We start from the raw sequence: 19,959 nt of genomic DNA, 5'->3' as shown, positions 1-19,959 counted from the left end.
CCCTGGGTGTCTAAGGTTCAATACAGATGGAGTGAATCCCTTTGCAGTATCTCTGCCCAGCACTTGGGATCCTATCCCTTACAGGGCTGCAGTTCTTTAAATGCTTCTGCCTGAAAACTCACTGAATCCCACTGGTGTTATTTGTGGCAAAATCTGCTGAGCAGTCTCTAAAAAAAATAGTTTTCCTTCAACCATTTCTTTTTCCCTTCAATTTCTGGATCAAATAAACCAGATCTTCAGCAGCTGTAAGTCAAACCCATTTCATTTCTGCTGGTTTAGAGCAGCTGATGGTGTGGTCAAAGCTTCTAAATCAGCATTTTGGTTTTATTTACTTTTTGCTCCCCTAAATATGGTGTTCGGCCATGGGAGCAGTTAACTTAAATGTGAATTGTTTGAGGAATTAAGAGGCAGAAAACAAACCTAATAAGAAACAAAGGGAACATTGTAAGCTCTTGGAAGACTTCAGTTGTACTTACAGGCTAAGTAACAGTGGCAATCTGCTAGCCAGAAAGCTGTGGGTTTACAGAAGTCCCTTGGTTTTATTTGGAACAAAAAGTAAAATAATTAAAAAAAAATCAGAGCACCTTACAACAGGGGGAAATAAACTCAATATGAAATGGAATGAAAAAGGACTGAAATCCCTAAAACTCAGTTTAACAAATGAACCAAGAGAGGTGGAATGTTAGGGAGATAGGTCAAAAATTATAAAAATAGCTAGTTCTTCATTCCTGTAAACCAGAAATTAAAAACCAGCATAAATTTAATATTTTCCGAGTTTAGGCATGGTACTGTTCACATTGAATTAGGCATGTATGCATTATTAACACACAAACTACATTAAAGTAAAATGAATGGTCTGAATTAAAATCCAGGAATGCCTGGCAGTAATATATCTTCACATCAAGGAAAGAAGTGAGCAGAAACCTTTCCACAGGTTTCAAGTTCTGCTTAATAGCATTACATCCTTTGAATGATTTCAGGGCACACTAAAATGAATTTCTCTTCTAAGTATCTTTGAGATTATGACTATTTGCTTGGCCTTAGCTTTTAAGGAAAAGAGAAATACTACCAAGAGAGTTACTTAAGGCAATCTTAGAAACTACAGGCCATTGGCAGGACAGAGAAGAGGGGCTCTGAGCAAAGCCAGTGGCTGCTGAAGACCTTTCTTCCACTGACTCTTGATGCAGCAAGCAGTGAACATTTGAAAAAGCAATGTTGCACAGTCTGTGTACTCTGCTGCCTGTGCACAGCAGGCCCTTACACGAAACGGTCCCAAGAGAATACTGTTTGTGCACATATTGTGCAAGTTTGAGATTTAGTGGGCTATATGAAGGTGCAGGGAACAATTCCCTTGTCCCCCTTTTTCTCCACGTTAGCTCTGCTGCATGTGCTAGGATGCAGCCTGCGCTTCACTGCCTTTCTGTAGTCTATTCAGCTACTGATCCAGAACCAGAAAATTTTGTTTCCACTACAGGAAAAATTTCCAGAAATGTGCTGATAAGAAGAGATTTTTTTCATCCCTAATGCAGAGTGTGACAGTAACATTCAAGAGACACCATGGAAAAATCTTTTAAAGCAGGAATGTGCTAAATAATGGAATTAGATCCAAGAACTGTTTTCACGGGTTTCCAAAAGAATAGAAGCATATTTAATTATGTCATCTGCTTGTATGTGCATAAATTTGTCTGCCTTTTCTGCACATTAAACTTGCTAGGCACCTTCAAGTAACTATGTCTGGATGGCAGGGATATCAAAGATATGCTTCTGCAGCTATGACGAACACAGGTACCTAGGTAAAGAAAGATCCCTTTTATGCTTCCACTGAAGAAATGACAGAAAGATAAACGAAACCCTTACTAAACAATAGAGGATGAACAAGGGAAAATGGTTTTAGTTATGCTCCAACGACAAAAGTCGTTTCTGTAGGTGATCATCTTGAAAAACAGTGGAGAATCCAGCACAACACTGCAGGAAACCATACTTTATCCATTCATCTCATGGCACTGCTTATTGTCTACTCAGAGAAATGTCCTTAAACTAATTTAGAACATTGCACAGGGGAGCTATTTTGCAAGTTTCAGTCTACTGAAACAATAGCAACACACTCTTGGAAAACACAGAAACCACAATCTGCTATTCACATACTGATCTTCAGATTTTCTGTGTTTGCTTGCTGTACCCAGATATAAAGTTTACCATTGCCCCTTTTGGTGTAAACTAGCATAATTTCAGGAAAATGGATACAACTCCACTTGCCTACATTAAGCAAGGCTCTGAGCTTCAGTTTGAGATATTTGGCAAGCAATCACTCGAAGCAGTATTAGCAGAAGGTCCTTGACCTACTGGAGCTCATGTATTAGTGGCTTCTTTTGCTTTAAAATTTAAATTATGTATATTATTTATATTTTATTCTTAATCTAAATTATTAAAAAATACCCCTGAAATAAAGAACAATTTGACAAAAATAAATAAGAGCAACCAGCATTGCTGATAAAGTATATAGGAAACATTCTGCATTCTGCCTCTCTCCTAGCATATTCCCCTGAGGGCAAGGGCGATGGCTGTCCTTCTAAACCCTAGTTTCTCCTGAACAGCTTCTTGCAGCAACAGAGAATCAATTCCTTATGTGCAGTTTCTTCAAGTTTTGATTTAACACAGATGCCTGATTTTCCATTGTTTTAAATTCTTCTTCCCCCTTGGACACATTTTTCTTTTCCTTGCCTTCTATGGTATATCTTGAAGGATCTTCTCTTTTTTTTTTTTTTTTTTTTTTTCAGTAGCTTTATCCCGTTGCTTAATTCATTGCTTTTTTCAAGTCACATTAAACTTTTCCATCACCTGTCTGTCCAGGTTCTTTGACAAGACAGCGATAACCACCTGAGGGAGTCTAGATATCTGGATATATATTGTGCTGCCTCAGGTAGGAACTTGAAGATGTCTTGAGGTTCCTTCCAGCTTTACATTTCTGACATTTCCATTATCCTTCTTTCCTTGGCCCTGTTGTATTTTATTTGGCCATAGATGACATGACATCAAATTCAGCAAAGCTCTTAAGTACATGTCCACATTCATCCTGTTTAGAAAAACAATCAGGAATAAACTTGGATCCCACTGGAATGACTTCCCAAGAACCTAGGTAAAGCCTTTTCTCCCAGTTCCCCCTTTTCCTCCTGTTGCTTCAGAGCATCTCTCATCCCCATATCAGTTTGTGTGTCATACCTTCCAATCTTGTTCACAGCCACTTTCTACCTCCTCCTTTTCCTTAGACCTCCTCTCCAAGTCCCAGAATTATCTGTTTTTACCCTGAATTACTTCACTTACGTTCTCATTATCCAGGCTCTGTTGTGCCCATACTCAGAACCTACAGGTGAGGGATTAGTGAGGATTAATGCAGTTCCAGCTGTGCAATTTCTACCAAGCTGCACTTTCAGCTTTCTCGCTCCTCCACTGCTCCTAACAACAGGTTTGGTTGTTAGTGCCCAAGAAGAGAAAGGAGCTGAAGATATCTTCAAGCCAAATGTAAGCAAAGACTATGAAGGCCAAGAAAGGGGCAGGAAAAAACTGAGGACCAAAAACCAAAGACTGTGGTATAGGTTTCCCTGTACGGCTGCAGTAAAAAAGCAGTCTTCTGTAGTTACCTGCCTCTGTCTCAAGTGATGTGTGGCAATGTTTTTTTCTTTTCTTTTAAAGCATTTAACATGATAGGAACCCAAATCTAGTAATAGTAAATAATATTCCTGTCCTAAGCCATTACATAATAAGTATGTCACCCCAGAATATGTTTTTATGGTTCATTTTGAGATGTCTGGCAATAAGATTTATAATTTAAAAGGTAGAGATGGGAATGGCACTATTGATCATTGTTATAATAACGAGGCTTGTGCTTGCAGGTTAAATCGTTTTGTGCTAGGGAACAAAGACTTACTGAAGAAGAACCTCTATTGCCAGCATAAACACAAGGACATTACACTGACGCCAGGAAGGACTGAAATCTGGAAATACTTTTCAGAATTCGTGGGTTAATTTTGCTGCACCTGTGGGTTTAAGCTTTCAGTTTTAAATTATTATCATTAGATTCTTTTTGTGTGTGTTTTTTCTTTATCTGAGATGAACAATTAGTGATCCTTCCATCTAGCAAAAATGGGCTCGTAATAGCAAAATATCAGGAAGATGATAACATGTTATAATAAGTGACTGATTTACCCTTCTTCATGTGGGCCAATTGCTTGTAATTAAAGATTGCCACTTTAGCGCAAAGGTCAAAGACTAGGGCTTGTACAATCATTTTCTAAAGAAATTCTGAAGAGATGGGAGAATGGGCTCTCTGCTCCCTCCATCATTTTGTTCTGCCTCTGCATTATTAGCAAAGCTTGTGGCTAAAATGCATGATTTGCATGCACACAAGGAGCTTAATTCTGAACTCAGTTACGGATTTGTTATTACATCCAGAGTGAATAAAAGCTGCTTTATGTAACCAAAGTTTGAACTGAGTCCTGAGGGCCAGTCCTTCAAGATGCTCCTCATATGCATTTAAATTAAGCTGACTTGTTTGCAACTGAAGACAATAGTACAGACAGGGTCATATAGAATTGGCTGCACAATTGATGCTAAAGTGCCAAGTATTCTGCTTGGTTTCAGCCCTTACCTGCAGGAATTACTCACTACCATACCTACAAGGAAACTAACTCTGAGGCACAGCTCACAGTATCCTGGCCTTTGCTTAGCATTGTGTCAAAATTATTTGCTGATGTTGTCAACGCTATCCCATGCTGATGGGAGTAAAGAGGGATGGTATTTAGGAATATAACTCTTTGAAACCATCAGCTCAGTGTGCAGCAACAGAAAAAAATAAAAATAAAAAAATGGCAACTTGGGCATCTTGAAGCAGGTTATTGAGAACAAGACAAAGGGAATCATTTTTCTTGGGTTGGAACCACATCTTGAGGACCAGTTGCTGGTCTAGTCCTGCATCTCAAGAAGGGTATAATGGAGTTAAGGAAAAGGTACAGACAGGCAGATAAATGATCAAGGGAGTAGAGCATCCTCATGAAGAGAGATGAAAAAAGCTGGGATTCTAGTTTGGGGAGGGGAAAGCCAAGGGATGTAATCAAGGTTGTCAAAGTCTTGAAGGTATAAAACTGAAGGATAAGCTGAATGCAGAACTCATTCACCCATATCTGCAGTATGAGGGATAGGGGTCATTCAGTGAAACTAATGGTATCAGTTTAAAAGAGGTGAAAGAAAGCAAGTACTTCTTTGCACTGGGGTAGTGAAGTTGTGGAACCTGCTGACGCAGGAGGTTGTGGAGGCTGAGAGTTATCTGCAGGGTCAGAGAGGGATTAGACATATTCATGTACGGCAGGTCCAGGAGTGGATACAAAAAGCTCCAGGCAAGGACATACAAACAGAACAAACCTGGATGCTGGTAGAGCAGGGGGGCAGACCGCAGAAGGTAGCAGACGCCAGTGCTCATCCTATACAGCATCTCCAGCCTGCACTGCTGGAGGGACAGCCTTGGGCGAGATGAACTGCAGCTCAGATCTATTTCTTATGTACTTAAAAATCAACTCAAAAGGCATATGGACAGCAGTCTTAGAAATCAAAATTTTTAGCTAGAGAGGAAGCAATAACTGCCAAAGTCAGTCTGAGTCAGGGCAAGAAATGCAAAGGAAAACAAACTGTTCTTGCTATTCTTAACAACGAAGAAACTCTACAGAAATTTAAATGGAGTGGTTTATCCTGAGGATTATTGTATCAGCCACAAATGTGACAGTGTGTAATAAGTCCCATAAAAAGGATGGTGTTTCCAGAAGATGCAGTACTACCATAGGAAGCACTGGTTAAACCCTCCTACAGCTCTCCTCAACCTTAGGTATAAAAAAAAAAAATAAAAATATGAAAAAGGTTAAAAAAAAGTTACTTCAGTGGGTATAACAGGGAATGGAGAGTCTAAATTAGGGGATGAAAACAAAGTAGTGTTGGTCAGCCAAACAAAGCCTGAGAGGTGAGATAATTTGTTCTCTGTAAACATATTAGTGAGGTAAATGTCAGAGGAGGAAGATGAGGTAATTAAGCTAAAGGAAAATGTTGTCACAAAAACTAATGAGCAGACTAACCAGAAATATCCTCCAGCTGGATTTGCTAATCTTCAGAAGAGTTCAATTCTGGAAGAGCTTTCTGTTTGGAGCAGAAGGGGGAAAAGAAGTAGTTTTAAACTGGTCCTTGATCAGCTAGTGAAAGGAATAACACACAGGGGTGGTCTGCAATAGCAGAAGACTGGACTTGATGACTCAAGAGACCCCTTCCATTGCTCTCTGTGTCCCTTAATTGTTGAGCACAGACATCAAATAAGAGTGGTGAGCCCTCTGGGATTCCTTGTGTCAGGGACCTTGAGGAAGGGGAGGAGCAGCTGCCCATTATTTTGCACAGCCCCACCATCAGGTCAGCAGCACTTCATGATCAGCAGTGTCAAAGGCGACAGACTAATCATGCATGAGGCTTTGAATGGCTCTACCTATTGCAAGCTAAAATGGGGCTCGTTAGCAGTAGACTAGCACAGAGGATGTGGTGTGGATGGAGGACAGCAAAAGCACTGGACATCACATTGTATTCTTTTTCTAGACCCAAGGTCACAAATCTTATTGAAAATCTGTACTGTATTTTCCACTGGCTATTTCACTGTTGTCCTTTCTATTGTTTTGGGATTTTCTTCATTCAAAACCTTTTATCTATTCAGTGCTTTCTCTTTCTCTATTCTCCTCTGCCTGAACCACTGTCCCCCCTTTTTATCCCTACCAGTTCTGCATCCAGAGGTAAGCAGAGATGCACTGAAGCAGCCACGTCCTGTTTTGGTTCACAAACTTCCTAAGCCTTACATGTCAAGAAACAGAGAAACAGGTGGGGAATCTGCTGTGGAAGTACTTTAAGCTCACATTGCTAAAAACAGAAAGCAAAATATATGGAATATTGGCAATATTTAAAATGATAATAATTAAAACTTCACTGCTGTCTCCTGTGTTCTGCATCCCCTTTACAGGAAACCGGAGTTAATAAAGTTACCTCGAATATGGAAGTTCCCATATTTCCAAGTCACTGAACGTAGTCCTTTGATTACTGCTGTTTAAATACATTCTAATGTAGACCATTTAAAATCGACGGGACCATTATCAATTTAATCCACACAATAGTACTTTGAACACCAAGATGATAGAGAATAACAAAAAGGCCTCTAATTAATTTTAGGAGTCTATGAAATCTGTTTAATATTACATTATATTAAGAAATATATAAGAAATCTATTTAATATTGTATTACAACATTATATATTTAATAGGATAGCCAAAATTTGAAAAGACAAATTTTCACTGATAATGTGTCAGCCTTTCCAATATTCCTGTGACCTGTTACAGTCCCAAGAATGACATCTGCCCAAGTCTGTCTAAGGTGTCACTCCAAACAGAAGATGTGCAGAAGATATTCCAGCTGACTAAGTCATTCCTCTGCAGTCCTATCTGCAAGGCCATTTCTGCTCCACACCTCCCAGGCAGGAAATGAACAGCCTAAGGAATGATGTAATGTATCTATCACTGATGCAACCTGTCAAAACAAATGGAGGGCTGAAAGTTTGCATCTGGTGCCATCATTGCTATTCAGACTGTGTGCATGTGGTCAGAAAAGAAATGGAGCAAGTATTGACATGTAAAGATTGTGAGTACCTCCAGCCCCTAATAAGAAAATGGTATTAGCAAAGGTGTTGGTAGATGTATGGATCTAAAAATGGAAAAGCCTCGTACAGTGTGCGAGTATAGCAGATACTGGAAAACTACCAAGAGGGTAGAAGGGCTAATTCTTTTGCCTGACTTCATAAATGAACAGATCTGTGATGCAGCTGTTTTCAGCTCCCTGTCTCCCCGTCAAATTGTAAAACCAAAGTTGTCATACCTTTAGGGATAAGGAGAATAACAGCCTTTTAAACTCTACTCAAAGTGTCAGGGCCTTCCCCCCCTATTCACCCCCCACCCACCCTACCTTTAAATCAACACTAAAAGGTTCACTGATTTCCAGGGTAATAGGTATTTGCTCTTATTTGAATGTGACATTAACATGGATATACTGTTCTCAGGAGAACTGACTGCTATGGGCCAGAGCTGGCCATTGATTTCACACCAAATTCTCCATTGATCAGGCATGGTAGGAAGTCTATTCATTGAATTGATAGCAGGATATAGCTATACAGTATTTGTTTTCCTTTTAATATACAGCTTCAACAGCAAGCCATGCATGAATTTAATAAAAGAAGATAATAATCTATCCATTCTAGGAGCTATAGTCTGAAACTGGGTGGTTATCAGACCTGCCCTCACTGCTATAAATCATGTCAAATAAGAGACTCATTTTAGCTTTGCGAATGAAAAGAATTCTCCTTTTTTCAATATATGGAATCTGTGCTTTCTTCTCACTCACATTCAGTAAATCAGTAATTGTATTCAGTTATGGTTTATCAATGTAAAACCGTCAACAGAAGAGAATCAGACCTATTGTACTGCTAGACACCAAGCATTTGAGGGCAACAAAGTAGCTCTAAATAGTGCATAAAGGTATTCGTAGGATCTGTTGCAATCATCCTCAGTTGTTCAGTATACTCCTTCAGTTGTTTCTTCATGTTTAAGATTGGAGATTTTGTTAAGGTCATCTTACAAAACAATAGAAGAAGATGCTTTGAATATGCTAATGCCTCCCACAGAAGGAGAGCAGACACTGGTAATAGAGAAAATGGGCTGATGTAAAAGCCACTGACAACTATAAGGAAAACTGAATGGGCGGTAACAATTGTTAGCAGACTGCTGTGTCCACAGTTCAATCTGGGAATAGATCTTCAGAACTCATTTTCTGCTAGACACATGCTTGTAAATGATGGAAGATAGGCTGAGTGAATTGCACTGATAGTGCTTTCCAGAAGAAATGATCTGTACTTTTAAACATAGGTGGAAAGTTACATTTGAGATGCAGAAGTGGTGCAAATTCAACTCTTACTCCATTCGCTAAGCATCAGTAAAGCTGAGAAAGGGACACTGGGTGCAGAATAGCATAAATGAGATCAAATGCTGGACTGGCACATGTGAAGAGTGCTGCCTGGCAGACAGCATTCTCGTTTCATAGCACAACAGCACGGTACAGCTGTTCCTACTACCAAAAATTAAAACATCAGAGTTTTGGTAAATTACATCATTTCATTTTTCTCCTTTACCAACTCATGTGGAAAGAATTAAAGATTTGCTTTCTACTTTACCTTTACCCAGCAAGTGTGATGCAGGTTTGCATAATGAAACTCTCAGAATAATACTGAATGGCATCAGACAGATGTTAAAAGTTAACTGTGGAGCTTTAAAGGCTGCTTGCTCTTATCCTAGGGCATGGCACTCCAGAAACTCTACAGTAACAAAAGTAGCTTGGAAACCTGATTATGAGCTTTGCTGAGCTATCTAAAGTAACCTATGAGCAAAGTAAAGGAATAAAAGTCTTTCTAACTTTCTCTTAATCATGGAGTTTTAGTAATCCTTCACAATTATTTCGAACCATAAAAGATAGAAACGTTTGAGGAAAAAAATTCAAACTCACTCACAGATTCATATATTCCCTCACCTTTAGCAGATGACTACTGTTGGCTACATGCAGTGCATTCTCCTAGTCAGCAAAAAGCACAGGACAAGATGTTAACAGCCTAAAAAGAAGGAACAAGAAGTGAACAGAAATGATACAGGATGGCAGAGCACAGGACACTGGGACAAACTAAACAGTTTCAGTGCTGTTCATCCTCACCTGGAGTAACTCCAAGAATAGCTGAGACGTTGGAAAAGGTGAGGTAGGGCTCTTTGAAAAACATTTAATTGAAGGAAACAGTAGAGGCAACGGAAGTACTGCCCCAAAGCTGAATGGCTGGGTAGAGCAGAGAAGAGGTCAACAGCATCGTGGGTGATAGCACAACTTGGAGAGTCTGAAAGATGAAAGGACAGCAAGGGAAAATCCTCTAAGTGAGATATAAGGTAGAAAAGACCCTCGAGACAAAGGGGAACAAAAAAAAAAAAAAAAAAAGGAAAGAAAGAAAGAAAGAAAAAAAACAGAAAATATTTCTTAGTACAGAATAGAAAACCAGTTGCTGTAGGAATAAAAATGCTTGTTTGAGACCAATACGTATCAGCAGCACCTATGGTTACCATTGTTTGCCAGACAAAATCAAAAGACATTTGTAAAACTACCTGTGTCCTAACTTATGTAAGAGCTTTAATCTATACAGCTCTAAGTGCTACTTTTTCAAAGACTCCTAGTGTTTGAGGCTGGAAGGGATCATTACGTGACTTGACTATCCCATTAAGTTTTATCGAGTTACTAAGCCAAATATCTAGTGACTGTGTAAGAAATAACTTGTACTCAGCTAAAACAGAAATTCTCAAAAGATCTCTTACCTTGGACTGAAAACCTTGGGAAATGGAGAATCTGTCTGTCCTGGGGGCATATTCTAACATTTAATCATTCTGACAGTTAAAAAATTACCCTTAATCTAAATTCATCTAACTACAGTTTCCAGCAATTGATTCTTCTCAGGCTTGTCTCAGATTGGCTAGAGAGTTCTTTAGTATCTTAACTTTCTCCTTGTGAAGGTACTTAAACACTGCAATGAAGTCATCTTTATCCTACTCTAATAAGATTCAGCTCTTGAAGATCCATTATTATAGGTAGGTCTGACTGGAAATGAGACCTGTGTTTTGTTAAGTGTTCAGAATTCAGGTATTTTTCCGCTACTATGAAGTAAAACAGGATCTCTGTCAGTCACACACTCCCTCTGTCACTCTAAAAGAAGGATTTTTTTCTTATTCCCAAATTATGGATTAACTGTTTGATAGCATTAGAACTACCAGGAATATCTACATCCCTAAAAACTTCCATTTACCATACTTTCCCTTTGATGACTGTCATTGAAGATGAGCTGTCTGTGCACAAAACTGACAATGTATTTTTTAGCTTTGCAAAAACATATCACTCTCTCCTTTTGCCAAATAAAGGGATTGAGGTACAATGTGATAATGTACCAGTGGCAGGAATTTAATAGTAATCCTCCAATCCATTTGGCCTCTTGCAACACATTAACATCGCTGGTTCCTCCAAATCTCTTCCTCATTAGTCCTCTTTCTCTCTTCCCGTTTTGTATGCTGACATGTGCCATTGTTCTTTACCAAGTGCTACTAAGTTCTTCTATGGAGCAGTTGTAAAATGGTTATAGTTAAGGGCTAGTTCTAAGGGAACAAAGGAACTAAGATTAAGATAAAAATCTGGAATTTAGATATGCATCTTCTATGAACATCACTGGGAATGCAATGAGATGGTTGAAATATTCTGAATTTCCAGTTTTCAGTGGATTTTCTTCCCCCAAGAGTATGATTTTGCCTGAAAAAAGAACTTCAGTATTTCTAAAATGACATAGGAGTGCAGAATATTAGACTGTTTCAGCAGCTCATTAATTCCTTATTATTTTCAAAATAACAGTTCTTATCATAATGTTGATTCTATTAAATTCTGATAAGCTTTCAGAAGAGTTTGAAAAATTCCCACCAGTTTATTTTCTGAATTTTTCAGAATGTTTCAGAATTCCTTCTGCAACTCAATGCCAACAGAGAATCATTAAAATAAATAAATCTGCACAACTGTTCTAAACACAGAAACAGAGCAGGAACCTAATTCTTCTTCTCATGGATTTCAGCAAATTCAACTCTTAATCATTTTTTTCAAATTAATGTACCAAAATATTAGGATGACTAAATATCAAATGACTTCATTATTGACCTTTAAACAAGAGTGCAGAATGGGAAATTAAACCACACAATGGGAACTGATAAACATCAAAATGTCTTTTTAAAAAAAGAAGTATTTTTTCTGTTGATAATTGAGGTGACTTATGAGCCCTGAACAAAAAACAAGCTAATGCCTAAAAGCTGTTCTTACTCACTTGGCAAAATGACCCGGAATAATAAACAAATCACAATATTTTCAGTGCTGTAACACTTCACTGGGGGAAAAAAATAAAGGGAAAAAAAAAAAAAGAAAGGAAAGGAAAATGTTAAGTGTATTAATACCCATATTTTATACCTAGTGAAAAAGTCATACATACTTAGGCAGGAGAAATATCCCTTCATTTCAGATTTGGGTTCATACTCAAATGCAAAACAATTTATTCTCTAGAATTTGGTTCCAAACCATCAATATTAAAAGTAAAACAAACTAACCTTATTGAAGACATACAGGCAAAATCATTTGAAACCCTGTTTCTCCTCAATTGTCCGTACCAGACATTAGCACTACTAGAAATCACAGTACCCAGCGGCATCAAAGAAATAGAAAGAAAAAGTTTATAGACAGAAAAACATAAGATCCCTCCAGAAACAAGAGACAGGGAACAGAAAGAAATTGTAGATGCAAAAACCTTGGCCCATGTCAGCAGATGCTGAGAACCAGAAGCAGTTTTCAGGGGTATGATGGAGAACAAGCTGAGGGCGATGTGTTTACCAGCTAGATTTTTGCTTTCTCCCTGCACTACAAACTAGGATAAATTTCTGTAAACATCATTAAAAAGCATAGAAATTGTACGATTGAAACTTGAACACTACCTTTTACTACTAGTCTTTTTCTATCTATTGCTATATTGGTTATGGTTAAACCAGGAAGGGACAGTTCTGGATCCATGCTGTTGTTGACTTCAGTTGGTGCAGAACCTAACCAAAAAGGCTGGACTTTAGAGGTTCTTAGTACCCTAAATAAAATACATCAGTATTTAACATGTCCCATTTCCAATGAGAGTTTGGCACCTTTGAATATCATCCTTGCCATTTATCTGTATCTTTGTAATGCAAAATTTCTTTTAAAAACCTAGTCCAATAAAAAAAAGGGGGGGGGGGGGGGAATCGGAGAGAGTTAAATGATACTTCAAAATGAATGTTTAGAGGAATTTATAATCCTGCCACACATTATAATATGTAATTCTCTATATCCTGGGCAGCTATGGCTCACCACAAGCAGGTCTTCTGCTGCCTGACAAGGGTTTTCTGTCCCAAAAACTCTTCCTTTCCTGAGTTGTCTGGGCTTTAGAGACTACTTGTGTATGGCAAAAGGAGTACAGCTCCTTTTTTTATTTAATTATTATTATTTTTGTTCTCTGGGGACACAAGAAGAGTCTCCTGTCTCATGCTTCTCATGAGAAAAAAAATAAATAAATTGAAAACAAAATCTTGCTTTGTCAAAAAGGGCTATGAAGAACTCTATCTTGTTTCCTATCTGTGCAGTATAGAGAATTCTTCTACTCAAAAATTAGAAACTCTTCCCTAGTTCTGCTAACTTGTAGCTCTTGTATGCTAGCAGAGTTCAGTCCAGCAGGAGTTATTAAGAGTTGATATAAAACAGAATCTTAGGATCCTTAGTGAAATATAATTCCTATTAGTGAAATAAAATTTTCCCACTGTGTAACTGTTTTCCCCAAAGAAAGCATCTATTTTATCAAAATAATTGCTGGATAATACCAACCAGTGTCCACATTTCATAATTCACGGTATATGCGCTGAACTCAAGTATTCAGTAATCTCAGGAGAGCACCTTATCCATCTTCTGCTTCTCATGTGTTGGGTCATTTTTATGATTGATAAATCTCATTCCTCAACATTTCTGTATCGTATAAAACCTTTCATCCCAGCCCCCTGCTTTCTTCCTGAGAAATTAGCACAGCATACACTTCTTGCAAGGAAGGACACCTAATATTCCTTTAAATGTCACTGAGGATGGAGTTAAGGTTTTGCAACATAAGACCTATGGGATTATAGCTGGCCACATCAAACTCTTAGCTTTTATTTTTTCTTATTTTTTTTCCTTAGTTTTCTGCTGCTTGCAGAGAATGCAATTAAGCAAGTAGTGGGGTACTTCAGCTTATGTAAAAAATACGCCAAATAATGGAGTTGCTCAAAAACTTCTCTGAAAGTCTTATGTCCCAACAGCTATAGCTTATGAACAACAACTACTGCATAAGTTTCTTACATGAAAACAGGAACATCATTTTTCCAAGTGACCATCACACAAAACAACTTTACAGTCTATCAGGTCTGTTTCTCAGCAAAAGCATCCTGGTCAGACTACATTAATTTAACTGCTAATGAAGGCAGCAGTCTGTGGATCAGCATGTGCTAAGAGAGGAGAAAAATGGAGAAAATAAACGAAAAATACTTGAAGAAGAAACTTGTTAGTGTGGATTTTTTTTAGAGTGCCTCCTTTTAATTATTCTTACAGAAAGCAATCAGGTTTAGACTCATCTTTTGTACTCTACCTATATTAAGTCTTTCATTTTCCTCACTGACTTAAAGCAATGTTCTTTATTCTTCCCACTTCAAATGAAATATCCACATCATTTGTTAATGCAGGTTGTTGGTTGTCAAAGCTTGTAAGGGTCCTTCAGTTTTGGGCAACTCACTTACAGAGCCTTAGGCTTCAATCCATGAGATGTAATAAGGCAAACTGTAATATACAAGCCATGAACAGACTCATATCTATGGAAAAAAGGTTTCACTTTCTAATGCTCATATAGCTCAGGGTAAATTCAGCTAAAATCCCGTCCGACTCTGACATAGCATGAAAGTAATTCTTATTCATTGGAAATTAGATGGTAGAAGGAAAAAAAAATCCTTATTTTATATAAATATAAGAGTTTCCTCCAAAGTGGTTTTCATTTTTGTCCTGGGGGAAAGGAAGGGAATGAGTTTTAGGGGGATCCTATTCCATGATTTTTTCTTTGGGCATTCATGTTACTAAGTTTTTTTTCTGTAATTTAGGGAAGGGGAAAATTGTTCCATGAGTGTTTTACTTAACTTTACACCCTGATCTCAAAGGATAAACTAGTGTTCATGGTTTACTATTTCTGCTTCTACTTTCGTATTACAAATCTATGGACAGAGGTTTCAGGAACACTGAGTCTCATACATACTGATAAAGAATTCAGCCTTAAATTCACTTCTATGTCATTATTTCTGTGTGCTTTTTAACCTACTGTTCAAAGAAATACTAACCTTCTCCTAGTCACCAGTGCTAACGTACAAATTAAATCCAGGTTCCTGTTACCTGAGTTGAAAAAAGGCAATTTCTCACTGTCAATTTTCATAACAAATTATTTTTCTAATTTTTCTTGAATAAATATTGATCTTTTAATTGCCGTGTTCTTAAATCTCCCTATTGTGATTTATTTCTCATATCATGTATTATACTCTGCCCTTAAATGTCCCAAGCCATCACAAAGACTTGCCTGGTTGTTCAGCAAGAAAAGAAATTCCCCAGAAAATCAGTTCTTCCCAGATGTCTCGACAGTATGCTGCTGTCCCACATTGCATCCAACATAGAAGAAAGACTCATTGTCCCTTATATTACAGAATAGACAGTAAAACATAGGTTTCTAAAATCAGAAATAAATCTAAGATAACTTTAAAGTCCCATAGCTTTGAATTATCTAGACAAAAGAATGCCAACGCTTAAATGTTGATGAACTGGGAAAAGATTTGGGTTTAAGGAAGTTTCAAGGAACTAGTTTCAAAGCATACAGCAAGTAGTAAAACTGGTTGAAAAACATACTTGCTCTTATATTTCCAGAAAAAGAAAAAAAATACATTTATTGGAAATTAATCAGTCTTGACCAAACTCTCTTGACTCTAACTGAAATTCACTCGAAAGAGAGTCCTGCCAAACCTAGGATAGCCTTGTCAGTAATGAATTAATAAAATGACGTGGATGGCAACACCCTGAGTTAGGAGTATGACTGTACTCAGCGGTGAAGTGAGCCACCCCAGCTTTTTTGGGAGCCATTCCACTTTGTTACACAGCCAGATACCCACCATCCACAGCCAGCAGCTGCCTCCATAGCCCTGCCACAACAGCTCTGACCTGGGCCAGCAGAGATGTGTGTTTGACTTTATTCTAAATCCAAAAGAGCAGAGACCTGGTCCTGCCTCTTCACCGCCATTTAAAGAGCCATTATCACCACTTGAAGACATGACATAAAGTAAGGTTTTGTTTTCAAAAAGAATTTTTAAGAAATAGCAGCATCTTCTCAACAGCAAACTGAACTCACAGTCAAGAAGTGCATGGGAAAATATGGCTGTGAGCTCAGAGAATACTCCTCAGTGGTAAGACACACACATATCTGTGAAATACTATGAATATTCCCCAAAATCAAGCGCTACAGCAGGAGAGAGTGGGCTACACCCTGCTGGATTCATTCACATGAATAATCCCAGGTCTGTCCATGTGGCTGTTTGTGTCAATAAGACAAACAAGTTTCAGCCTGTCCTGAATATTGTTCACTACAGATTGCAACAGAGAAGATGTAATTATGTAAGTGAGAGAAAGGCAGCAGGAGCAATTCCTAAAGGCAGGACATCATTAAGATTTCACAACAGGCTTGTTTTCCCAAGGGATCCAGAGGAAACTAGAGCCATGGATTTCCTGAGGCCAGACTCTATGTTTGGATTCATACATCCAAGTGCATTCTTAATTACTGCATGCACTTAAGCATAAAGTTCCTTGGGAAGTGAACCAGAGTCAAAACAGGTCCTAAAAGCATGTCCAGTCTACCACCCTACACAACCTGAAGCATGCACTGGAAAAGAAAATCCCAGCATTTAGAATGGCCAGCACTGGAGATTTGCCACACACATTTTCTCCAGATAATAGACAAATAAATGTGTGCACTGCAAGGGGAAGCAGTTGCTGCATACCTTCAGGACCAGGGCACTGCCAATGAGAAGAATCAAGTCTGCAGGTCTTGAAACAAGTCAAGAGACATTAAGAGTGAAAGCAATCAGAGTTGGTCTAAGAGCTTACCATATCCAGCAGGAACAGAAAAAGGTACAGGCTGTGCTTGGGTTCCCATTCATTATAAGATGAAGAGTAAACAAAATACTTCGTTTCGTCTCAACATTATGGCAAATTCTATATTGCAGGTTGGCGTTGGCACTCAAAGTTAGCTCCTCACACCTCTAGGTGAGGAAAGTTAACGTATATACTCAGTCCAGGTCTGGGCTGGGTTTATTTTTTTCTTTTTTTCTAGTGAAAACTGATTTAGACATTTAGAAAAATCACATGGTGACTGGCTCTAATTAAAGAGAATGCTTTAGAACTTACTCCTTGAAGAAGGAAACTTGCTGCTGGAAATAAACCTTGAGCAAAATTGCTGTGTTGCACGTCTATGTTGTGGTAACTAAAATTGTTCATATATCACAATGTAACACTACCACAATGCCAACCGAGTTGCTTTGCAATAGGCAAATCAATGTTGTACCTTTGTATGAAACTGTGCTATATAGCTTTATAAACACACACACCACACATATATATAAGACAAATACAGTCCAGGAGCTAGAGCCCAGTTCTGGTGTGATAAAGAGAGAGCAGCTCTCTTTGGATTTAATGTGGCAGAACTCTGTGTGTGAATCTTGCTTAGCTCTGTAAGGTGGTACTACTATTTCTGAATTGCTCCACTTCAAATTTTAATCAAATCCACTCCTTTGTGACTATAATACACTGCTTCATAAATAATGAAGCTAATGAACAGAATTAAAAGTTGATTAATTGTAAGCACAGTTAAACACAGAAATGCTTTGCTTCTTTGCCATAAAATCTGTCTACTGTAAAAACTTGTCACTTTCTGTACTCTCTGTCTTTGGATTTTTAAACATTTGAACTGCCTACAGTTCAAATACACTTTCATTTTTGTCCTCCTTGGCCCTTCCACATCACAGGCAGTGAGCAGATAAATGGCTGAGGAAGCTAAAATATTTACAAAGGATGATAAAGATCAACTTTGCAGGAAAAAATGTTGAAAAAAAAAGCATGTAGGAAATTTTATGCAGGGGTGTGTTTACATACATTTGTGTCTGATTTAATCTCTCTTCAGTGGCCTTACCTGGACCCTGTTCTTCTCCTGGTCCTATAAGCACCAATGCATCCAAAGTTTCCACAGAAGCTTATTGAGCAGACCTCTCTCTCAAAAATAGCTGTTCTGAGACATCTGAGTGTACGTACATGCCTAGAGGCAGAAGAGTTGAAGTTAGGCAAATGCTACCAAAGCCCTCTTATATACTTAAGAATCCTCATCTTCAAAATACTAGCCCTTGAATGCTAACTACATTTGACCATTTAAAAATGATATTTAAAGTTCCTAAGTCACACAGCCAATCAGGAAAAGGGCTATTTTTCCTTTATAGACAGAAATCAGCAATTGTATGTTCTACTGTCTTTTTTTCAGGAGAGAAATAAGATTGCCCAAATAATTTCAGTGTCCAGGCATCAAACAGAGAACTATTAATTTTAAGTAAACTATTTTTATTATTCTTAACAGATCTTCACACATAGTCAAAAAGATTCAAAAGGATTCAAAAATATCCAAAAACGTAACCAGTAGAATTAAATAGTTTTAAGTTTAAAATGATATATTAAAATAGACATTGCTGAGATGTTTTGTATCTCATTTATGTACTTCTCAAAGCTGTGAAAATAGATGATATGAAGCCTTACCAAAAACTTAAATGTAGCGTGCCAAGTGAAAAATAATAGTGATTAGCTTAACAGCATCTTCAGTATGTATCTTTCATAACACATGATGTATTGAGAGTGTGTTTTACTCGGGCTACAGAATTAAACTAGTAGGAGGTCTAGTTTGAATTAATATCCAGGTTCACTGGGAAATATTGATAGACTTAAGTATGATTCCCAGTAATATGCGCTTCTATACATCTACAGTTTGGTCGATAGGGAAAATGAGCTGCCTACACTAAACATATACAGTATTCTTGAAACATTTTAAAGATGTTTTGAAGAAATCACAATACAACATTTGCTTTCATAAATCCAGACCTCAGTTCACGTGGCGCATGAAATCGCTGTGATTTTCCTTACTGTGTGCTGTATCTTTACGAGTCTTGGAGGTGCCTGTCATTTTTAAAGACAGATTCAATGGTATGCGCTGCATTGTCTCCTGCAAATTTGCTTTTGTTCTTGTTTTGTTGCTTTTATCTCTGATATATGTTATGCATCTCCCAGGAGAGGGGGGCTTTCAGGGCAGCGAGGACAAACAGACCACACTGGTGGCAATACTGAGGCTATCCAACAAATGTCATGCAGTTCCCACATCATTGACAAGGATATCCACCTAGAGCACCATGTATTTCTAGGTAACATGAATCCATCTGTCATGAAACAAACCTAGAGTGACCATGAAGGCTGATAGATCGCACGTTGACCCTCAACCACCACAGAAGAGCGGGAGCCCTTGCAGCACGGGAGTAGGCTGCAGTCCAATCATTGGTAGCTCTTTCCTGCAAACTGTCCAGGCTTCCTCTTCCCTTTGCTCTCTGACCTCAGTAGCACATTCTGAAGCTATGAACTTGAGGATTTAGCTACACAGCTCTGAAACCTGATTACCTCTGAAGGTTGGTTACATCGCCACAACAGTGCTGAAATCCATCTTTCCATCCCAGAGATCACATTCCTTTCACAGTTCAAATACCGAATATTAACACACACCCACCTACGGGCACTGAATAGCAAAAGGGCTTAAAAATCAGACCCCTAAATTGAGATGGAAACAGCAGCAGCCATTACTCCGTAAAACACTTTTAATCGTCTAATTATCGGGAACAAAAGAACACAGGGATAGCACTGAGCTCTCGTCAGCCCGAGTGCCAGGTTGGAGTCAATCTGCAGCTATAGAGAAATACTGCAAATTTGCTCTAACAAAATGTCCTGCTTGCCATTAGACAGCCTGGCTGAGTGTTTCCTGTTCGGTTCCTGTCCTTACACTTGTGAATGCCATTGTTATTTGGTGAAGAAAAAAAAATGAATTCATGTTAAGTGCACAAGTGAAATGACAAGCATCTCACTGTT

At 38.2% G+C, this 19,959-nt stretch overlaps 1 protein-coding gene across 7 annotated transcripts in view; it reads right to left on the bottom strand.

Moving 5' to 3' along the window:
• LOC308195424 (uncharacterized protein) overlaps positions 1 to 19,959 on the bottom strand; it is a 222,351-nt gene that overhangs the window by 15,864 nt on the left and 186,528 nt on the right. For 2 of the 7 annotated variants that reach the window (XR_013951478.1, XR_013951483.1), the window contains 4 exons: positions 17,981 to 18,103; positions 9,820 to 9,994; positions 9,643 to 9,721; positions 411 to 3,073 (listed from right to left, as the gene is read on the bottom strand). Coding sequence is in view for 2 of the 7 variants with exons in the window: in XM_080592800.1 (XP_080448926.1) it covers positions 2,917 to 3,073; positions 17,981 to 18,103 (280 nt within the window). In the remaining 5 variants the exon portion in view is untranslated. Of the gene's footprint in view, positions 1 to 410; positions 3,074 to 9,642; positions 9,722 to 9,819; positions 9,995 to 17,980; positions 18,104 to 19,959 lie in introns of those variants that run through there. The other 5 variants (XR_013951484.1, XM_080592806.1, XR_013951485.1 and 2 more) reach the window with 3 other exon arrangements.

The sequence above is a fragment of the Anser brachyrhynchus genome (assembly GCF_964034855.1).
Source record: "Anser brachyrhynchus genome assembly, chromosome: 5".
Taxonomy (NCBI): Eukaryota; Metazoa; Chordata; class Aves; order Anseriformes; family Anatidae; genus Anser; species Anser brachyrhynchus.
The sequence above is the reverse complement of the archived record's forward strand: the minus strand, read 5'-3'. Positions and strand labels throughout refer to the sequence as shown.